Here is an 18270-nt window from a genome sequence, read left to right on the forward strand (position 1 = left end):
TGCCCTTTAAATGTGAGCCTAGAAGTTGGCAATATGGCAGCTTCTTTCCCTTGCTTTGTAGAGTATATATGCCATTAGGGGCTATGGATCAAGGTAACTGGCAGCCCCCAGAGCAGCAGCATTATTATACATACTGTAGGTCCCCATGAACCAGTACATGAATATGTTGTAACCAGTTAGGGCAATGGCAGAAGTGTAGAGCTGAGGGGACAGTATGGACCCCTATCCTATCAGGCTTTCGCTCTTCAAAGCTGCTTCCATTTATTGACCATTAAAGGCAGGATGTTTGCGAGGAGTTAAGCCCCAGGAATGGGTTTGAAGTGAGTAATTCTCTGGCAGGGGCAGATAAGACTCTGCTTATTGCTCCGCTAGGATCATAGCTTTTTATGACTCTTTGCTGTTAACTCAAGTGATGAAATGCCTGGGCTTTAATGGAATCCCAGTCTTTATCCCTCGCACAGGAACCCCTGATGTCACCCTTCCTTCCCTCGCTTTTGGGGCCGAGTGGGTTACCTTTGTAGGGTAACGGCCGTGCAAGCAGAGCATGGATGGACTTACTGACAGATTAATGCGGCTAAGGAATCCGAGCGGCCCTGGATAAAAGGGAAAATGTTCCTCATCTGTCTACAGAAAATGCCGGCATAGAGAGTTGAATAGCATTATGAAAGATAGGGGGTAATATATAAATACAGGTACATTCTGCTTCCTTGGACTTCTTTAAAGGACCTAGAAAAGTATGTGGTTTTGTTTAGAGTCACAATTAGGAAGTTTTCATTGACCCCAAAAAGACCAGCCTTTCATTGGTACCTCTACGCTAAACCATAATGCGAAAACCAAAACCACAATCAACCTTTTTAGAATATATAAGGGGACTGTGGGAAAATCTGGTTTTAAACCAATTTGCCCTCATTTTCATTCTTTTCTTGTCCCAGATTTTACTGAATATTTAATATTAGGGATGCACCGAATCCAGGATACGGTTCGGGATTCGGCCTTTTTCAGCAGGATTCGGGTTCGGCTGAATCCTTCTGCCCAGCCGAACCAAATCCAAATCCTAATTTGCATATGCAAATTAGGACGGGGGAGGGAAATTACGTGAATTTTTGTTGCAAAACAAGGAAGTAAAAAATGTTTTCCCCTTCCAAACCCTAATTTGCATATGCAAATTAGGATTCGGTTCGGTATTCGGCCGAATCTTTCACGAAGGATTTGGGGGTTCGGCCGAATCCAAAATAGTGGTTTCGGTGCATCCCTATTTAATATAAAAAGGGCACAGATCCTATCTGATCCCCATTGGAAGCGGCAGTCCAGCCCTGCTTTATGGCTGAGATACTATCTATCTGTATAACCGAGCATTCTGTCGTAGTGGCTGCACAGATCCTATCTGATCCCCATTGGAAGCAGCAGTCCTGTCCTGCTTTATGGCACTAAGATTTTAGCTAATTGTATAACAGAGCATTCTGTCCCAGTGGATGCACAGATATCTGATCCCCATTGGAAGCAGCAGTCCTACCTTGCTTTATGGTTGAGATTCTAGCTATCTGTATAACAGAACATTCTGTCCCAGTGGCTGCACAGATCCTTTCTGATCCCCATTGGAAGCAGCAGTCCTGTCCTGCTTTACGGCATTGAGATTTTAGCTAATTGTATAACAGAGCATTCTGTCCCAGTGGCTGCACAGATATCTGATCCCCATTGGAAGCAGCAGTACTGCCCTGCTTTATGAGATTCTAGATATCTGTATAACAGAGCATTCTGTCGCAGTGGTGCAGATATACACATTGTCACTGCTTTGTTCTAGGGGAGAATCCTTTGTCCCTGATTGGGACAATTGGCAAATGTAAATATGCATTATCCCTAGTTTCTGAGAAAAGGTTATGATATTCCTATGGAAAACGTGGCAGGCCGAGTCCTTATAAATGTTAAATTGTTTTCTTTGCAGCTTCTGTTTGGCCAAAGATCCGGGTTCCATTGAAAGTCGTGAGAACCACTGAGAACAAGCTGAGCAACCGCTTCTTCCCCTACAATGAAATTGAAACCGAAGCCGTTTTGGCGATTGACGATGACATCATCATGCTGACATCAGATGAGCTTCAGTTTGGTTACGAGGTAAAGCAGCACTTTGTTGTCTCCCCAGTGTGTTTAAGTCTTAAAAAGGATGGAGCCTGCTGATGGTAACAAGGCAAACAAACCTAAGGCCGGCTGCTAATTAGAATTGACTTGAAAGATGAACCAAATTTTAGAAAAAGGGGACTTTTTGGCTTGATATTATCCCAATAATTCATTCCTTCTGCCCTCACGTACATAAAAATAAACTCCACTTTACTGGAAAGTTGGGGGAAAAAGTTCTATTTATACAGTTTCATGGGATACCGAGCAGAATGGGGCCGTGCAAGTTAGTGGGGCTTATTTATAAACACTGGGCAAATTTGGGCAGTTACCCATAGCAACCAATCAGTGATTAGATTTTTCCAGACAGCTGCAAGGAAAACAATGCAAGCAAACATCTGATTGGTTAATTAGGTTGTGAGGCAGTGGGCAGCCTGCAGGATTCCATGGAAAATGTACCATAAGGGACCTAGTGACTTTGTTCCTGCCTAGGGATCCTTCTAGGTACAAGTGTGACTGTATCATACATGGGGGCATTTGTCGAAATTGGATCCCGCTCTGTAGAGACATGTATGTAGCATGTTGCTCTCGGCGAGGTCAGGAAAGGTAAGGGCGTGCTTTGGAGTGGATGGATAGGTGTGTGCCTTTCATCACTTAGGAGTACTTCCTTAAAGGATAAGTAAACCTTCAAAATAAGTGAATGTAAAATTGAGGAGGGGGCTATTGTAAGCAATTTTGTAATTTACATTCATTATTTTTTTTGTTTTTATTCCAAGATATTAACGGATACATGTACTGTTAATATGAATGAATTTTGTTACAACAGCGCCACCTGCTGGTCAGTTTCCAACCAGTCTGACCCTCAAGTAGTCAAGGAAGTTGTCAGGAGAAAGAAAGAGTCTGCTCTAATGTTCTTCTGCTTAGGAAAAAAATCTTCTCACATCTTTCCTAAGCAGAAGAACATCAGGGCAGCCTCTTTCTTTCTCCTGACAACTTCATTGACTACTTGGTGGTCAGAAACTGACCAGCAGGTGGCGCTGTTGTAACAAAATTCATTCATATTAACAGTACATGTATCCCTTAATATCTTGGAATAAAAACAAAATTAATAGTGAATATACATTGCAAAATTTCATAGTGCCCTCCTCAATTTTACATTCACTTATTTTAAAGGTTTACTCCAGAGCAATGGCCGTAGGGAGAGCGGCGGTGGCAGTGAGCGATCATTGTTCATGCGCAAAGCTTTGTGTGAGCTGACCCTTTCTTCCAGTTCCAAGCCAGTAAATCAGCCTCATTTAATGTTGCCGGTAGCATGTTTAACATTTCGGGGTGCTGCTAATGATCACCCAGCCTGTTCTCATTTGCCTGTAGTTTTGATCCCGTTGTCAGCAGAGCCGTTATAGATGAAGTGGCCGGAATGGAGTTTGATTATATCCAGCTGTCAGTAGTGCAGTCAGGGGTTGAAGCGTCATACGTGCAGCAGTAATACGAGCCGGTCACTTCTCTCAGGGTATTGGTCAGGGTGCAGTTAACCCTTTGCTTTCCAACAACAGGGTGCTCCTGGCCTATGCCAGGCAAATGCTGCAGCACTGCAGGGTGACTGCTTTTGTTTGGTAGCAGTGAGGTGAGTACATGTAATGTTAGCGCCACAATATTCATTTATCATGCTTTTCTCAAGGAGGCTATTATTCCTTCCACTATTGCCAGCTGTGCAGACTGGGAAGTATGTGTTTGAGGTGTCTAGTATAAAAGAATAAATCCATATATCTGCAAGCCAGGGGTTAAATATAGAGTTCAGTCTTCACCTTCTTGTTCTCTCTCCTTATCAGGTATGGCGGGAGTTTCCAGACAGGTTGGTGGGATACCCAGGCCGACTGCACCTGTGGGATCATGAAATGAGCAAATGGAAATACGAATCCGAGTGGACAAATGAGGTGTCGATGGTTCTGACTGGTGCTGCTTTTTACCACAAGGTAACTTCGCTAGGGTTTGGGTAGGGTTTATGGCTCCTTTAATGGGGCAGTGCTGGCCTGTGAAAAAGTAGGTTACCATGCCAAGCAAAGACTGAAAAAAATTAGGCCGGCACAGGGAGCTTTTTGGGTACCATGGACTAGGATAAGTAAACCTTCAAAATAAGTGAATGTAAAATTGATGAGGGTACTTTTTTAAGAATTTTTGCAATGTATGAATGTATGTTCATTATTTATTTTGTTTTTTCCAAGATATTAAGGGATACATGTACTGTTAATATGAACACATATTGTTTTTACAACAGCGCCACCTGCTGGTCAGTTTCCCACCAGTCTGACCACCAAGTAGTCAAGGAAGTTGTCAGGAGAAAGAAAGAGGCTGCTCTGATGTTCTGCTTAGGAAAAAAAATAGAAATCTTTTCTGAGCAGAAGAACATCAGAGCAGCCTCTTTCTTTCTCCTGACAACTTCCTTGACTACTTGGTGGTCAGACTGGTCAGAAACTGACCAGCAGGTGGTGTTGTTGTAACATAATTCATTCATATTAACAGTACATGTATCCCTTGATATCTTGGAATAAAAACAAAATAAGGTGTTCAGAATCGCACCCTCATCAATTTTACATTCACTTATTTTAAAGGTTTACTTATACTTTTAGATCCTGCAGATCTCATTATATATAACTAATTCCTTTTCTATTTGTCCCCCAGTACTTTAACTACCTGTACAGCTACAAGATGCCCGGGGACATCAAGAACTGGGTAGACGCCCACATGAACTGCGAAGATATCGCCATGAACTTTTTAGTGGCCAACGTGACCGGGAAGGCACCTATTAAGGTAAAAGGACTCCTACCAGCCTAAGGATTCTGACTTCCGCTTCCTGAACCTCCAGATAATAGCAGCCAATCCGCATTTAGCGTCATTATTGCTTGACTGCACCTACGGCATCCTCCATAATTAAAAATCATTATTTGTTCCTAACTAATAGGGATTCTTTATAATGCAATCTGGATGGCAGCTCTCATTACCTTTCAGGACAACACTTATTAAAGGAACAGTAACATAAAAAAAGCGTTTTAGATTAATTAAATTATATAATTCAGTGCTGTTGTGTTTGCTTCAGAAACACTACTATTGTTTATATAAATAAGATGCTGTGTAGCAATGGGGGCAGCTAAAGGCTCAGGTTACAAAGCAGATAAGCTCTGTTGAACATAATGGTGTTATCTGTTATCCACTATTTAAAGGGATACTGTCATGGGAAAAAAATTTTTTTTCAAAATGAATCAGTTAATAGTGCTGCTCCAGCAGAATTCTGCACTGAAATCCATTTCTCAAAAGAGCAAACAGATTTTTTTATATTCAATTTTGAAATCTGACATGGGGCTAGACATTTTGTCAATTTCCCAGCTGCCCATAGTCATGTGACTTGTGCCTGCACTTCAGGAGAGAAATGCTTTCTGGCAGGCTGCTGTTTTTCCTTCTCAATGTAACTGAATGTGTCTCAGTGGGACATGGGTTTTTACTATTGAGTGTTGTTCTTAGATCTACCAGGCAGCTGTTATCTTGTGTTAGGGAGCTGTTATCTGGTTACTTTCCCATTGTTCTTTTGTTTGGCTGCTGCTGATGAAAGGGAGGAGGGTGATATCACTCCAACTTGCAGTACAGCAGTAAAGAGTGACTGAAGTTTATCAGAGCACAAGTCACATGACTTGGGGCAGCTGGGAAATTGACAAAATGTCTAGCCCCATGTCAGATTTCAAAATTGAATATAAAAAAATCTGTTTGCTCTTTTGAGAAATAGATTTCAGTGCAGAATTATGCTGGAGCAGCACTATTAACTGATTCATTTTGAAAAAAATTTTTTTCCCATGACAGTATCCCTTTAACCTGTGCCATATAGTCTCTTTTCAATTTCCACCATTGCTACACAGCAGCTTCTTTATATGAACTATAGTAGTGTTTCTCAAGCAAACAGATCAATTTTACCAGTGCAGGGCAACACTACATTATATTTAAAACACTTTTTTTCGGTGTTACTGTTCCTTTAATTTTTTCTTAAAAAAGAATGAAAGCCAAATTTGCTAACATACTACCTGGGGTCGGTGCTCCTCGTCTTCAAAAAGCAGAGCAGCCTGAGGTGTTGATTGTTCATGTCAATGTGTTACCCAAGGGGATTCTGGGAAACAAGAAAGGGGAGGAATAATATCAGCCTGGGAGTAAGTGTAGAATCCCTATATAGAATGGCATCTGTCTGCCCGGGAACAGCTGACTCCGGAATCTTAATTAAAAATTTCACTCCTAGGGAATGTTAATTTAAAAGTGATCTTGCAATCATCTTCCCCAATCCCCGGTATTACTGGGGTATCTTGGTGTTAGTGTGCGCTCTCTGATCCTGTGCCCTTTACACATTCATTTCCCCATGAGTCATTGACAAGGCGGAGGCATCCTTAAACGCGCAAGGCGTTGCCCGTCAGCCAGTAGCCCTGGGTTTGTGCCACCTCAGTGTGAGGGCCAGCCGTGTAAATGCCATAATGCCCCCCCCCCAAAAAAAAATCCCTGTGCGTATCTGTCGTCCCTGGGATTATCCAGTGAGAGGGCAGAAGCCCTGTAGGTGAAGCATGAAAGCTCCGCAAGAACAAATTGTGTTTACACAGAGACCTCGACGGTGTGAAAAGTCATTAAAAGGGAATTAAAGGACTTGTCATCGCCACTTTTTCCAGTGGCAAAAAAAAAGGAGAAGGGGTCGGAATGCCGATCCTTAGCGATGTTTTTATTAAGCCCCTATGGGCTTGCTTTGCTTTGCCTAACTGCAGAGTGAAAATTGGGGAGGAATAAAGGTCTGTTTTGTGTTTATTGATCAGGCTTCTTTGGTATAGTGTCCCCTGACTGCCTTCCTCCCTTGTTCTCTTCCCCCCCAAGGTGACTCCGAGAAAGAAATTTAAGTGCCCAGAATGCACGGCCATCGACGGGCTATCACTGGATCAGACCCACATGGTGGAGAGGTGAGTGGATCGGGATTGTACCATGTGTCTGGGAGAGCGTGTGCCAGTGATTGGGGTAAGGTCACCGCCAGACCTGAAGGATTTTAGGTGCTGTGCTTAAGCTGGCCATAGATGTTGAGATTTTTAAAAGATCCGATCGTCATCGTGACACCACAATTATCTCGGAACGATTGTACGATCGTATGAATTGTCCATCAACTAAAAAGACCAATTTGCCAGGAAAACAAAGGGGAGCTGCCGGCTTGGCCCTGGAAACACAGATAGATTGCACTGGGGCCGACAAAGATTTTTTAACCTGGCCGATCAATTTCGATGAGAGATGTCGACTGAAAAATCGTAAGATGTTTGATCATTCAAATACCACTAACCACACGATAATTTCGAAGGAATGGTTGGACTTCGCGAAAATCGGTCGTTCGGCAAGAGAAATCTTTGTGTCTATGGGGACCTTTACAGACATAGAATTTAATGGTCACAAGGAGAACTAAAGTTTAACTAAAGAAGTAGCTAGAACTGCTGTAAATTATGTTTTGTGCTTCTGTACCAGCCCAAGGCAACCACAGCCCTTTAGCAGTAAAGATCTGTGTCTCCAAAGATGCCCCAGTAGCTCCCCATCTTCTTTTCTGCTGATTTACTGCATATGCTCTGTGCTGCTCTCACTTACTGAGCTTAGGAACCCACTAATACAGATAATTACTACATGGCAGCTCAGAAACCATTGCAATTAGCATCAGAATTTAATAATCAGCCCTGTAGCATCAGCTTATATTACAGGGGAAGCTCATTTTCTGCTGGATAATTAGTGACGAGCCCTAAGCTTAGCTTCTCAACAGCTTCTCAGAGCCCACTGAGCATGTGAGTGTCACAGACACTTTCCAAGATGGTGACCCCCTGTGACAAGTTTGAAGTCCTGGATCATTGCTGCTATTGACAAGCTGAAACTTTAGGTTGGTGCAATAAGTTCACTATATAAAATATGGCATTTTTATCCATATTCATTTCTAGGGTTTAGTTCTCATTTAATTGGTTACTGCTCCTGGGCAAACTTAGTGCCTTTTATTACATATGGGGGTTAGTGCTTTAGGAGAGAACTTTATACCACTGATACTATGGGACATGGGCACTGGCTGGCATGTGAGTCTTAAAGTAGAAATTAACCAGTAATAAAAAAAACCCTCCCCCCTACAGTGGGTAGACCCTCCTCCCCCAGCCTACCTGCCCCCCTTAATTTGTTACTCACCCCTCCATGCAGATTCTGGCCTAGGAGTCCAGCAGCCATCTTCTTCTTCTTCTCCGGTAATCTTCGTGACTTGACGGCATTTTCGGCGAATGCGCAGTTGGCGTAAATTTCTAGCCCCAAAAAACTGCACATGCTACGAAAGTCACGAAAATGTCTGTAACATTTTCAGAAATTTGCTCGACTTTCAGGCGCATGCGCAGTGGTTCGGGACGGGAAATTTACTCCAACTGTGCATGCTCCGAAACTTACAAAAAAGACAGAAGAAAGAAGATGGCTGCCATGAACTCCGAGGCCAGATTCTGCATGGAGGGGTGAGTAAAAATTAGGGGCATTAGGCTGGGGGGGAGGAGGAAGGGGGGTCTACCCAGGGTAGGGTGGAGTATTTTTTTTTATTACAGGTTGAATTCTCCTTTAAGGCAGGGGTGCAAGCAGTGATCATCAGCGATGTAAGTAAATAACGGGTTCTATGCAAGTCCTAGAGACTTTTATCTGTGTTGGGATCACCATATGTCTAGGCTTCCGGCATTCAGGATTTATCTTCATGCTGGGCTTGATCACAGATTGCCTTCCTGATTTGGCTGTCATGCACGCTGCTCCAGGAATGGAAGGAATGTTTAGGGGAGGAATGGAAGGCAGAGCTGAGCTTACAGGAGCCTCCAAAGGTCTCTAGCTGCCTCTTAGTTAGAAAGGGGGAGATTAACTGCTTCTCTTCCAGAGAGACTTCAATCTGCCACATCACACAGCTTAATACCTGGCAGACTCTTGACCTCTATACGCTCTCCATTTTCCGGGGTAAACATGCTCTTATGGGACAGTTTTATCCGTGTTCCTTACACTAGTTTTTCATGTGTTTTAGTAATTGTATCACAACACTATTTACTTCCAACACCCATTTCAAGGTATAGAGCACAATGGTTAAACACATTGCACCTCGGGGTTTATTTTCTTCAAGGTGCATAGAGCTAGTGGGGCTCATTTAGCAACACTGGGCAAATGTTACCCATAACAACCAATCAGTGCTTGGTTTTTTTTCAGGCAGGTGCAGGTAGAACAATGCATGCAACAATCTGATTGGTTGCTATGGGTAACTGCCCATGGGCAGATCTGCCCAGTGTTTATAAATGGCCGCCAGTATGTTTTTTTTGTGTTTGCGTGGATTGTATTCTGGTTACTCAAGCTTTCCTTCCCCACTCCAAATACCTACAAGCTGGGTAACTGTTTCTCAGTAAAAGTGGCCCTAATGTGTGTCAGGGATATAAATTGTAAGTAGTGATGGGTGAATCTGTCCCATTTCAGTTCACCGAGAAATTTGTGAAACTACGAAAAAATGTGCGCAACGGCAAAAGTCGCAAAATTTTTACACGAGCAACAATTTTTACACAAGCGACTTTTTTGTCCAAATGCATTAAAGTCAATGGGCGTCAGAATTATTTTGACGATTTTACACGAGATACTTTTTTGTCGTAGCAGTTTCACGTAACAATTCGCAGGTGGCAAATTCAGAAATTGGCCGCAAATCCATGCCTGGAGAATAAATTTGCCAATCACTAGTGTACATCATACTACAGTGTACATTACATTTGTTTTAGTAACTGTATCACAACACTAGTTATTTCCAACACCCATTTCAAGGTATAGAAGGAGAAATCACAGCCTGCCAGAAAGTAGTTCCATCCTAAAGTGCAGACACAAGTCACATGACTGGGGGCAGCTGGGAAACTGACAATATGTCTAGCCCCATGTCAGATTTCAAAATTGAATATAAAAAAATCTGTTTGCTCTTTTGAGAAATGGATTTCAGTGCAGAATTCTGCTGGAGCAGCACTATTAACTGATGCGTTTTGAAAAAAAAAACAAAAAACAACATGTTTTCCCATGACAGTATCCCTTTAAACACATTGCACTTCAGGGTCCTGGGTTTCTTTTCTACCAGGGCAGGGTGCATAGAGATGGGGCTCATTTATAAACACTAGGGAATTTTGCACCTGGGCAGTGACCTATGGCAACCAATCAAATGTTTGCTTTCATTATTCAACTGGCTAGCTGCCTGTAAAAAGCCAGTCACTGATTGGTTGCTATGGGTAACTGCCCAGGTGCAAATTTGCACAGTGTTTATAAATGAGCCCCAGTATTTTTTCCATGTGCTTGCATGGATTTTATTCTGGGTACTCCAGCTTTCCTCCCCTACTTCAAATACCTACAAGCAGAGTAACTGGCTTTCCGCAAAAGTGGCAGGCATATAGATTGTAAGCTCTTCTGATACAATCTCTACATCAGTCTAGAATAAAGTATGTTGGCACCATAAAAAGGGTAATTTATTTTGGGATTTTGTGTTTGATTTAATACAGAGTAGGACCAGGTTCCCCCATATGTTTATATATTTTGGCGTATTCCCTTTACTCAGAAGTTGGAGAAGGTATTACCCGCATGATGGAGTTGTCATGTCTGTAGAGTTATGGCCTCCCCCTTAGTGCATGAGAGTAACTGTCTTCTACGCAAGGCAGCTCTCCAGTGGGGAACAAAATATACAGCGTCTGCTGGAAAGGCAGGGAGATTGATGTGTATCATCAGTGAGAACATTACGGGAACATTCTAAGTGAATTCTGGATTTACTAACTCTTTATCTGTTCGTTTCTTGCGTATCTTTTAGTATCTCTCTGTTAGGGGGCTGTTCCTGCTGGATTGTGCCTAGTACAGGGGAATACCTATGCTGCCTTAGTTTTATGGTCTCTCTCTCTGTACAGACTATGAGCAACTTAAGGTGGCAATACACGGGCGGATAAAAGCTGCAGACAGACCGAGTCGGCAGCTTATTGGGCCCCCGGACGGGCTTCCCCGATGGAGATCGGATGGATCGCGGACGCATCACTTCATTGATGCGGTCCCGCGATCCAACCGCCCTTCACTATTCATCTAGGGCCCATGATCGGATCAGCCCGATATTGCCCACTATGCTACCTTAGTTCTGTCAGATCTCTCTGTACAGGCTATGAGCAAACTTAGAGGCTGTTCCTGCTGAATTGTGCTTAGTACAGAGGAATACCTATGCTGACATAGTTTTATGGGATCTTTCTGTACAGGCTATGAGCAAACTTAGGGGGCTGTTCCTGTTGAATTGTGCTTAGTACAGGGGAATACCTATGCTGCCATAGTTTTATGGAATATCTCTGTACAGACTATGAGTAAAGTTAGGGGGCTGTTCCTTGATGGTATTTTTAGTAGTACCATTTTGACCTCGTGTAAGACAAAACTCAGTAAAGGAAAACCTTTAGTAATAGTCAGGCAATTTATTCATACATAATACAACATAACAGTTTGGATTTAGACCGTTCCAGATATATATTATATAAAAATCCTGCTTAGTGCTTAATATATGGGGATACCTATGCTTTAATGAATTTAAAGTTATAAATCTCAATTTCCTCCACTAGGCAGAGGTTAGCTGGAATCCTTGTGAACAGACATTGCTGTGTAGCCTTTAAGACATCGCTATAACCAGTGGATAACAATTGTCCCCTTTGTCTCTTGTATCCTTGCAGATCTGAATGCATCAACAAGTTTGCATCGGTTTTCGGCACCATGCCCCTGAAGGTGGTGGAGCACCGCGCCGACCCCGTGCTGTACAAGGACGACTTCCCTGAGAAGCTAAAAAGTTTCCCCAACATAGGCAGCCTGTGACCCCCCTCAGTCTGGCTGTTTCTGAGTGATCGCGTCTCCACCGCGCAGCACTACCAATCGTTACCTCTGCTCCACTTTTAGTCTTTCCATTTCACACGTTTTATTTCTGATTTTTAACACATCTCCCATAGCTGCTCTCTCCGGTTATTATTGTCGGACCTGTTACAGGGATCTGCGTACAATGGGTTTAATATTAAATACCTGCCGGCAACCAATCCGAATCCACTGACAATTCTGCTGGGCCTTTCTTAGACATGATGGCTGTGTGGCACACGTACCTGTAAATGTGCAATCGGCCAATCAAATGGTTGCCTTCACTATTAAAGTATAAGTAAACCTTTAAAATAAATGAAAAAAATAAATAAAAACCTTTCTCAAATTTTTCCTAAGCAGAAGAACATCAGAGCGGCCTCTTTCTTTCTCCTGACAACTTCCTTGACTACTTGGTGGTCAGACTGGTCGGAAACTGACCAGCAGGTGGCACTGTTGTAACAGAATTAATTAATGTTAACAGAACATATATCCCTTAATATCTTGGAATAAAAACAAAATAAATAATGAATGTACATTTACAAAATTTCATAGCGCCCTCATCAATTTTACATTCACTTATTTGAAAGGTTTACTTATCCTTTAAGACTATACTAGAATAGCAGCAACTGATTGGTTGGTAAGGGTTAGTGCACTGGGGCAACTAGGCCTCGTGTTTCCGTAAAATCGCATACCTCTACTATACAGTGACCCTTTCTGCATATTTCAGGGTCTCTCTCATACTCGTGCATTTCATTCTCTTGTATGTTGGTCATGTTTTTATTAGGGATGCACCGAATCCAGAATTCGGTTCAGGATTCAGCCAAGATTCGGCCTTTTTCAGCAGGATTCGGCCGAATTCTTCTGCCCGACCAAACCAAATCCAAATCCTAATTTGCATATGCAAATTAGGGACGGAAATCACATGACTTTTTGTCAGAAAACAAAGAACTAAAAATGATTTCACCTTCCCACCCCTAATTTGCATATGTAAATTAGGATTCAGTTTGCTATTCGGCCAAATCTTTTGAGAAGGATTCGGGGGTTCGGCCGAATCGAAAATAGTGGATTAGGTGCATCCCTAGTTTTTATGTTATGTTTTTACATTTTTTTTTTTTTAAATGTCCCTTTTACCCCTGGAGCTTTAAACTATTTAAATATTTGTTTTTTAAATTACTAGGAACCCGCCGTGGTACTAGGGTGTTACACTTCTCCTGTATACTGTACAGTGCAGCCCATTGCCTTGATAGATCCTGAAAAAAAAAAGCATTTTATCTAAAGGCAAGTACTTGTTTTATTATTATCATCATCCTTAATTTATATATCACCAACGAGTTCCCTAACACATCCTCAACAAACAGGGGAAAATCGGAGGGTCCTGCTCACAAGAGCTTACACTCTAAAGTAGTACATACTTTACTTTGCTAGACGTCTGCTGATTATGTTTAATCGTCAAAATAAAGTTTGCAGACAGGATAAGCTGACATTGTACTAGTGTGTGTATATAAGTATGTATTCCTAATTCCAGAGCCATAAGACCACACCCCCAGGTCTGCTCCACCACGCCTCCACCTTTTGACCAGGTCTAGACCAACCAGCAGAGCTGACCATCGCTTATTAGATAACTAGATAATGGAGCTTTGGTAGAACTGCTACAATGAAGCAATTTGATTGGACAGGACCCACTTGTTTTAGTTCTACATGTATTCCAATGATGGATTTATTCAATGCGGAATGTTCATACGGGTTTAAAAAGGCAGGAGATGAGCGTCACGAGTGGACTGAGGGGTGTCATTTCTGTGCAATAACATGGACGAAAACTTTATTTCTACAATGATTAGTGAAATCATTTTTTTTTTAAATTTTTATCAGATTTGTTGAAATTTTAATTCCTGTTTAATGGATGTTTTGAGAAATGTCAATAATATATTTATATATATATTGTTTAAAACACAGAAATTTTATTTTCTTCTATATATAATCCTGTATTTTATATCCTTGTATATTGGGGTCCTCATAGAATCCACCAACCAATGTCAATATAATATGTTAGTACTTTCTTTTAGCCACAGTAAAATAGTAATTGGACAATTTAAGAGAGCTATGATCTCCATGCCATCTTACTCTATAGACTTCATGCTTTCTTGCCCTACAGTCTCCATCCCATCTTTCCCTATCCACTCTATCATACCCTGCAGTCTCCATCCCATTATGCACAATGCTCTCCATTCCATCCTATACTAAGACAGGGGTCCCCTTTTTTTTACCTGTGAGCCACATTTAAATGTAAACAAAGTTGTGGAGCAACACAAACATGAAAAATGTTCCTGGGGTGACAAATGAAGGCTGTAATTGGCTATTTGGTAGCCCCTATGTGGACTTCCAGCCTACAGGAGGCTCTGATTGGCATTGAGGCCACTGGGAGCAACATACAAAGGGTTGGTGACTAACATGTTGCTCGAGAGTCATTAGTTGGGGACCAACTAGTGACTTGGAGCAACATGTTACTCTTGCTTTACTGTCTCTGTCCTATCTTGCTTCATCTTGCTTTACAGTCTCCACCCCACTTTGCCCTACTTGTCTCCATATAGCCCCATTACCTAGCCATCTTGAGCTGCTAAAACTGTTATCCCCTTTACACAGAGGAGCTTATCCTGCTGATATAGACCTGTGCAGCCAGGAGGTTGCTTTATGGTTGGTTCCTTAGCTTTTTGTCGGCTGTAGAACCCAGGGCAGTAGCCTTAGTTCAGGGATCCCCAACCTTTAGAACCCATGAGCAACATTCAGAAGTAAAAGGAGTTGGGGAGCAACACCAGCATGAAAAATGTTCCTGGGGTGCCAAATTAAGGGCTGTGATTGGCTATTTAGTAACCTCTATGTGGATTGTCTACCTACAATGAGGCTCTGTTTGGCAGTACACCTGGTTTTTAATGCAATAAAACTTGCCTCCAAGCCAGGAATTTAAAAATAATCACCTGCTTTGAGGCCACTGGGAGCAACATCCAAGGGGTTGGAGAGCAACAAGTTGCTCACGAGCTACTGGTTGGGGATCACTGCCTTAGTTGAACCCATCTAAAGTTGGGCATATGCTAATGGTTAACCAGAAACATCACAGTGATTATATTGTTCTGTGTCTTACTATCCAAAGGCAGCCAGTGTGCAAATTTCCCACAATCCTCAGTAAAGACACTACTTGGCAATGACTGTACGGAGGTTTTCAAGGGTTGGTTTGCTGACCCCTCACCGTGAAGCAACGGAGACCTTGTAGATTACAATTTGGGAATGAATAAAGACTTTGTCCCTTGTCTGTACATCCGTTTTTTGTAACTTTCTCTTTTGTTGTTTTCTCTTTTTTTTTTTATTGTAAAATGAGGTGTTCATTATATTCAGGTATAGAAGCGGTAAATGTCAACTTGTTTCTTTGCTCCTCTCAATACATTAAAGCCCTGCTTATTACACTTGGGTGCCCGAATGTTGCAAGAGTGCAACTCCTGGTATTCCAAAACGTATCAAGAGTTTCCTTGTGCTGCAGGGTTTGTAGGTGAGGGGTTCTTTAATGCCTGTTCTTTTAAAAATGAAGCTGCTGATGTTACTGGACTGGTAACCTTGATTTGTATGGGTGCATATATAATATCCTCTAAATCAGGCACCCGTAACTTTCAATTTAACACCCAAGGATCGTCTAGCATTAAGAGGTAATCCATGTGGGCCTCAGCAGAATTACAGATGAGCCACCCAGTTTTAGGGAGCTTGTGTCGGTCCCATAGAGTTCATTAAAACTGTTGCTTACATTGGTCTCATAGAGCTCGCTAAATTTTGTTCCTCTGATGGTCTCTTAAAACTCACTATAATTGGTGCCTGATTGGCTCCCATTGATCTCACTAAATTTTCTGCCTATGTTGGTCCCATAGAGTTCACTTAATTCATCAGAGCTCATCACCCAAGTTCCATGTAGTATTGGGATGCACCAAACCCACTATTTTGGGATTCGGCTGTGTCCTTTTTGGAAAATTCAACTGAATACCTCACCGAACCCACATTTACATATGCAAAATCCTTGTTTGTGTGATGAAAAGTCACGTGACTTTTGGATTCCGTTAGACCAGGCTTGAGGATTCGGCCGAATCCATCCTGCTGAAAAAGGCCAAATCCTGGCTGAAAACCACATGAATCCTGGATTCGGTGTATCCCTAGTCTAGTATAAAGAGGTCATCCATGTCGGCATTAGCAGAATTACACCTGAGCCTCACACTTTTAGTGTGCGTTGGTGCCTGTTGATCCCATAGAGTTTAATAAAATTGGTGCATATATTTGTTCTTATAGACGTCACTAAATGTGGTGCCTGCATTGACTCTATAGAGCTAAGTCTAGTGCCTGTGAGCTCACAAAATTAGGTGCCTTTGTTCGTCCCTTAGAGCTCCCTATATTTGGTGCCTGTGTTGATCCGATAGAGATCAGTTAATATGGTGCTTGCATTAGTTCTATAAAGCTCACTATGTTTGGGGCCTGCATTGATTCCATAGAAATAAGACAGGTGCCTGCATTGGTTCCATAGTGCTCACTAGATTTTGTCCTATGGTACTCACTTTTATTTGTGTTCTGCATTGGTCCAATAGAGTTCAGTATTTCTGGTGCCTTATTGATCCTATTGAGCTCACTAGATAAGGTGCCTGCATTGGTCCCATAGAGCTCACTAGATATGGTTCCTGCATTGGTCCCATAGAGCTCACTAGATATGGTTCCTGCATTGGTCCCATAGAGCTCACTAGATATGGTGCCTGTATTGGTCCCATAGAGCTCACTAGATATGGTGCCTGTATTGGTCCCATAGAGCTCACTAGATATAGTGCCTTCATTGGTCCCATAGAGCTCATTAAATCTGGTACCTTCATTGGGCCCATAGATCTCACTAGATCTGGTGCCTTCATTGGTCCAATAGAGCTCATTAAATCTAGTGCATTCATTGGTCCCAAAGAGCTCACTAGATATAGTGCCTTCATTGGTCCCATAGAGCTCATTAAATCTGATGCTTTCATTGGATCCATAGAGCTCACTAGATCTGGTGCCTTCATTTGTCCCATAGAGCTCACTAGATCTAGTGCCTTCATTGGTCCCATAGAGCACATTAAATCTGGTGCCTTCATTGGTCCCATATAGTTCATTAAATCAGTTACCTTCATTGGTTCCGTAGAGCTCACTAGATCTGGTGCTTTCATTGGATCCATAGAGCTCACTAGATCTGGTGCCTTTATTGGTCCCATAGAGCTAATTAAATCTGGTGCCTTTATTGGTCCCATAGAGCTCATTAAATCTGGTGCCTGTATTGGTCTCGTAGATTTCAATATATTTGACAATTGAGTTACACAATGGCACGGGAGTTGTCATTGTTTGAGTTGTAGTTTGAGTCCAGGGAACTCTGAGCTGAATAGATATAAATACAGATATAGATTTTGATCTATCCAATAAAGTGGAAGCTGATATTGCTTGTATGAGCGGAGGCATTCTCCTGAGACTTGTCCATGGAAGCCAAGACAATCACAATGACAGCTCCTACTCCTTTGTATAAAAGCATAACAACGACCTGTAGATACAAAACCATGGGTCATGTTTATTTAAGGACAGAATGTGGGAACCTCAGTTACATGTAAATTTCCATCATCACTAATTTCTCTTATTCAGCGTTAATATTTCCGCCAGTCATCCCCACACTCACCGTAATCAAAGCTCAGCGGTATTACGTGCGCTACCCCTTCTGCTGCCTTTCATTTGTGCTGGACCCCCTCGTTGCACTGCTCTTTCTCCATCAACACTCCGCTGGCCTCTGCTGACTGTATGAAAGGGAGGAGAGAGCTGGCAAAATATTCCCTCCTAGTATATCCCTGCACCATAATTCTGTCTCTTCCAGCCCTTTTATACCCATAACATACTCACTGGAGCAGTGTCTTTCATATTTGGCAGTGGATACAAAAAAGTTTTTTCACCCTTTGTTGTAACATATATATATATAGATATAGATATAGATATAGATATATATAGATATATAGATATATATAGATATATATAGATATATATAGATAGATATAGATAGATATAGATAGATATAGATAGATATAGATAGATATAGATATAGATATATAGATAGATATATAGATATATAGATATATAGATAGATATATAGATAGATATATAGATAGATATATATAGATAGATAGATATATATAGATAGATATATATAGA

The 18270-nt window shown here is 41.8% G+C and overlaps 1 protein-coding gene across 3 annotated transcripts in view; it reads left to right on the forward strand.

The window, feature by feature from the left end:
- The window catches only part of ext2.S (exostosin glycosyltransferase 2 S homeolog), a 44481-nt gene extending 29137 nt beyond the window's left edge, over positions 1-15344 (forward strand). For 2 of the 3 annotated variants that reach the window (XM_018259493.2, XM_018259494.2), the window contains exons 10-14: positions 1943-2109; positions 3939-4082; positions 4789-4917; positions 7003-7085; positions 11865-12398. In XM_018259493.2, coding sequence (XP_018114982.1) covers positions 1943-2109; positions 3939-4082; positions 4789-4917; positions 7003-7085; positions 11865-12003 — 662 coding nt within the window. In that variant the 3' untranslated portion in view covers positions 12004-12398. Of the gene's footprint in view, positions 1-1942; positions 2110-3938; positions 4083-4788; positions 4918-7002; positions 7086-11864; positions 13315-15181 lie in introns of those variants that run through there. The other variant, XR_005960816.1, reaches the window with a different exon arrangement.
- The last annotated feature ends 2926 nt before the right edge of the window (positions 15345-18270 follow it).

Source organism: Xenopus laevis, chromosome 4S, assembly GCF_017654675.1.
Source record: "Xenopus laevis strain J_2021 chromosome 4S, Xenopus_laevis_v10.1, whole genome shotgun sequence".
In the NCBI taxonomy this organism is placed as follows: Eukaryota; Metazoa; Chordata; class Amphibia; order Anura; family Pipidae; genus Xenopus; species Xenopus laevis.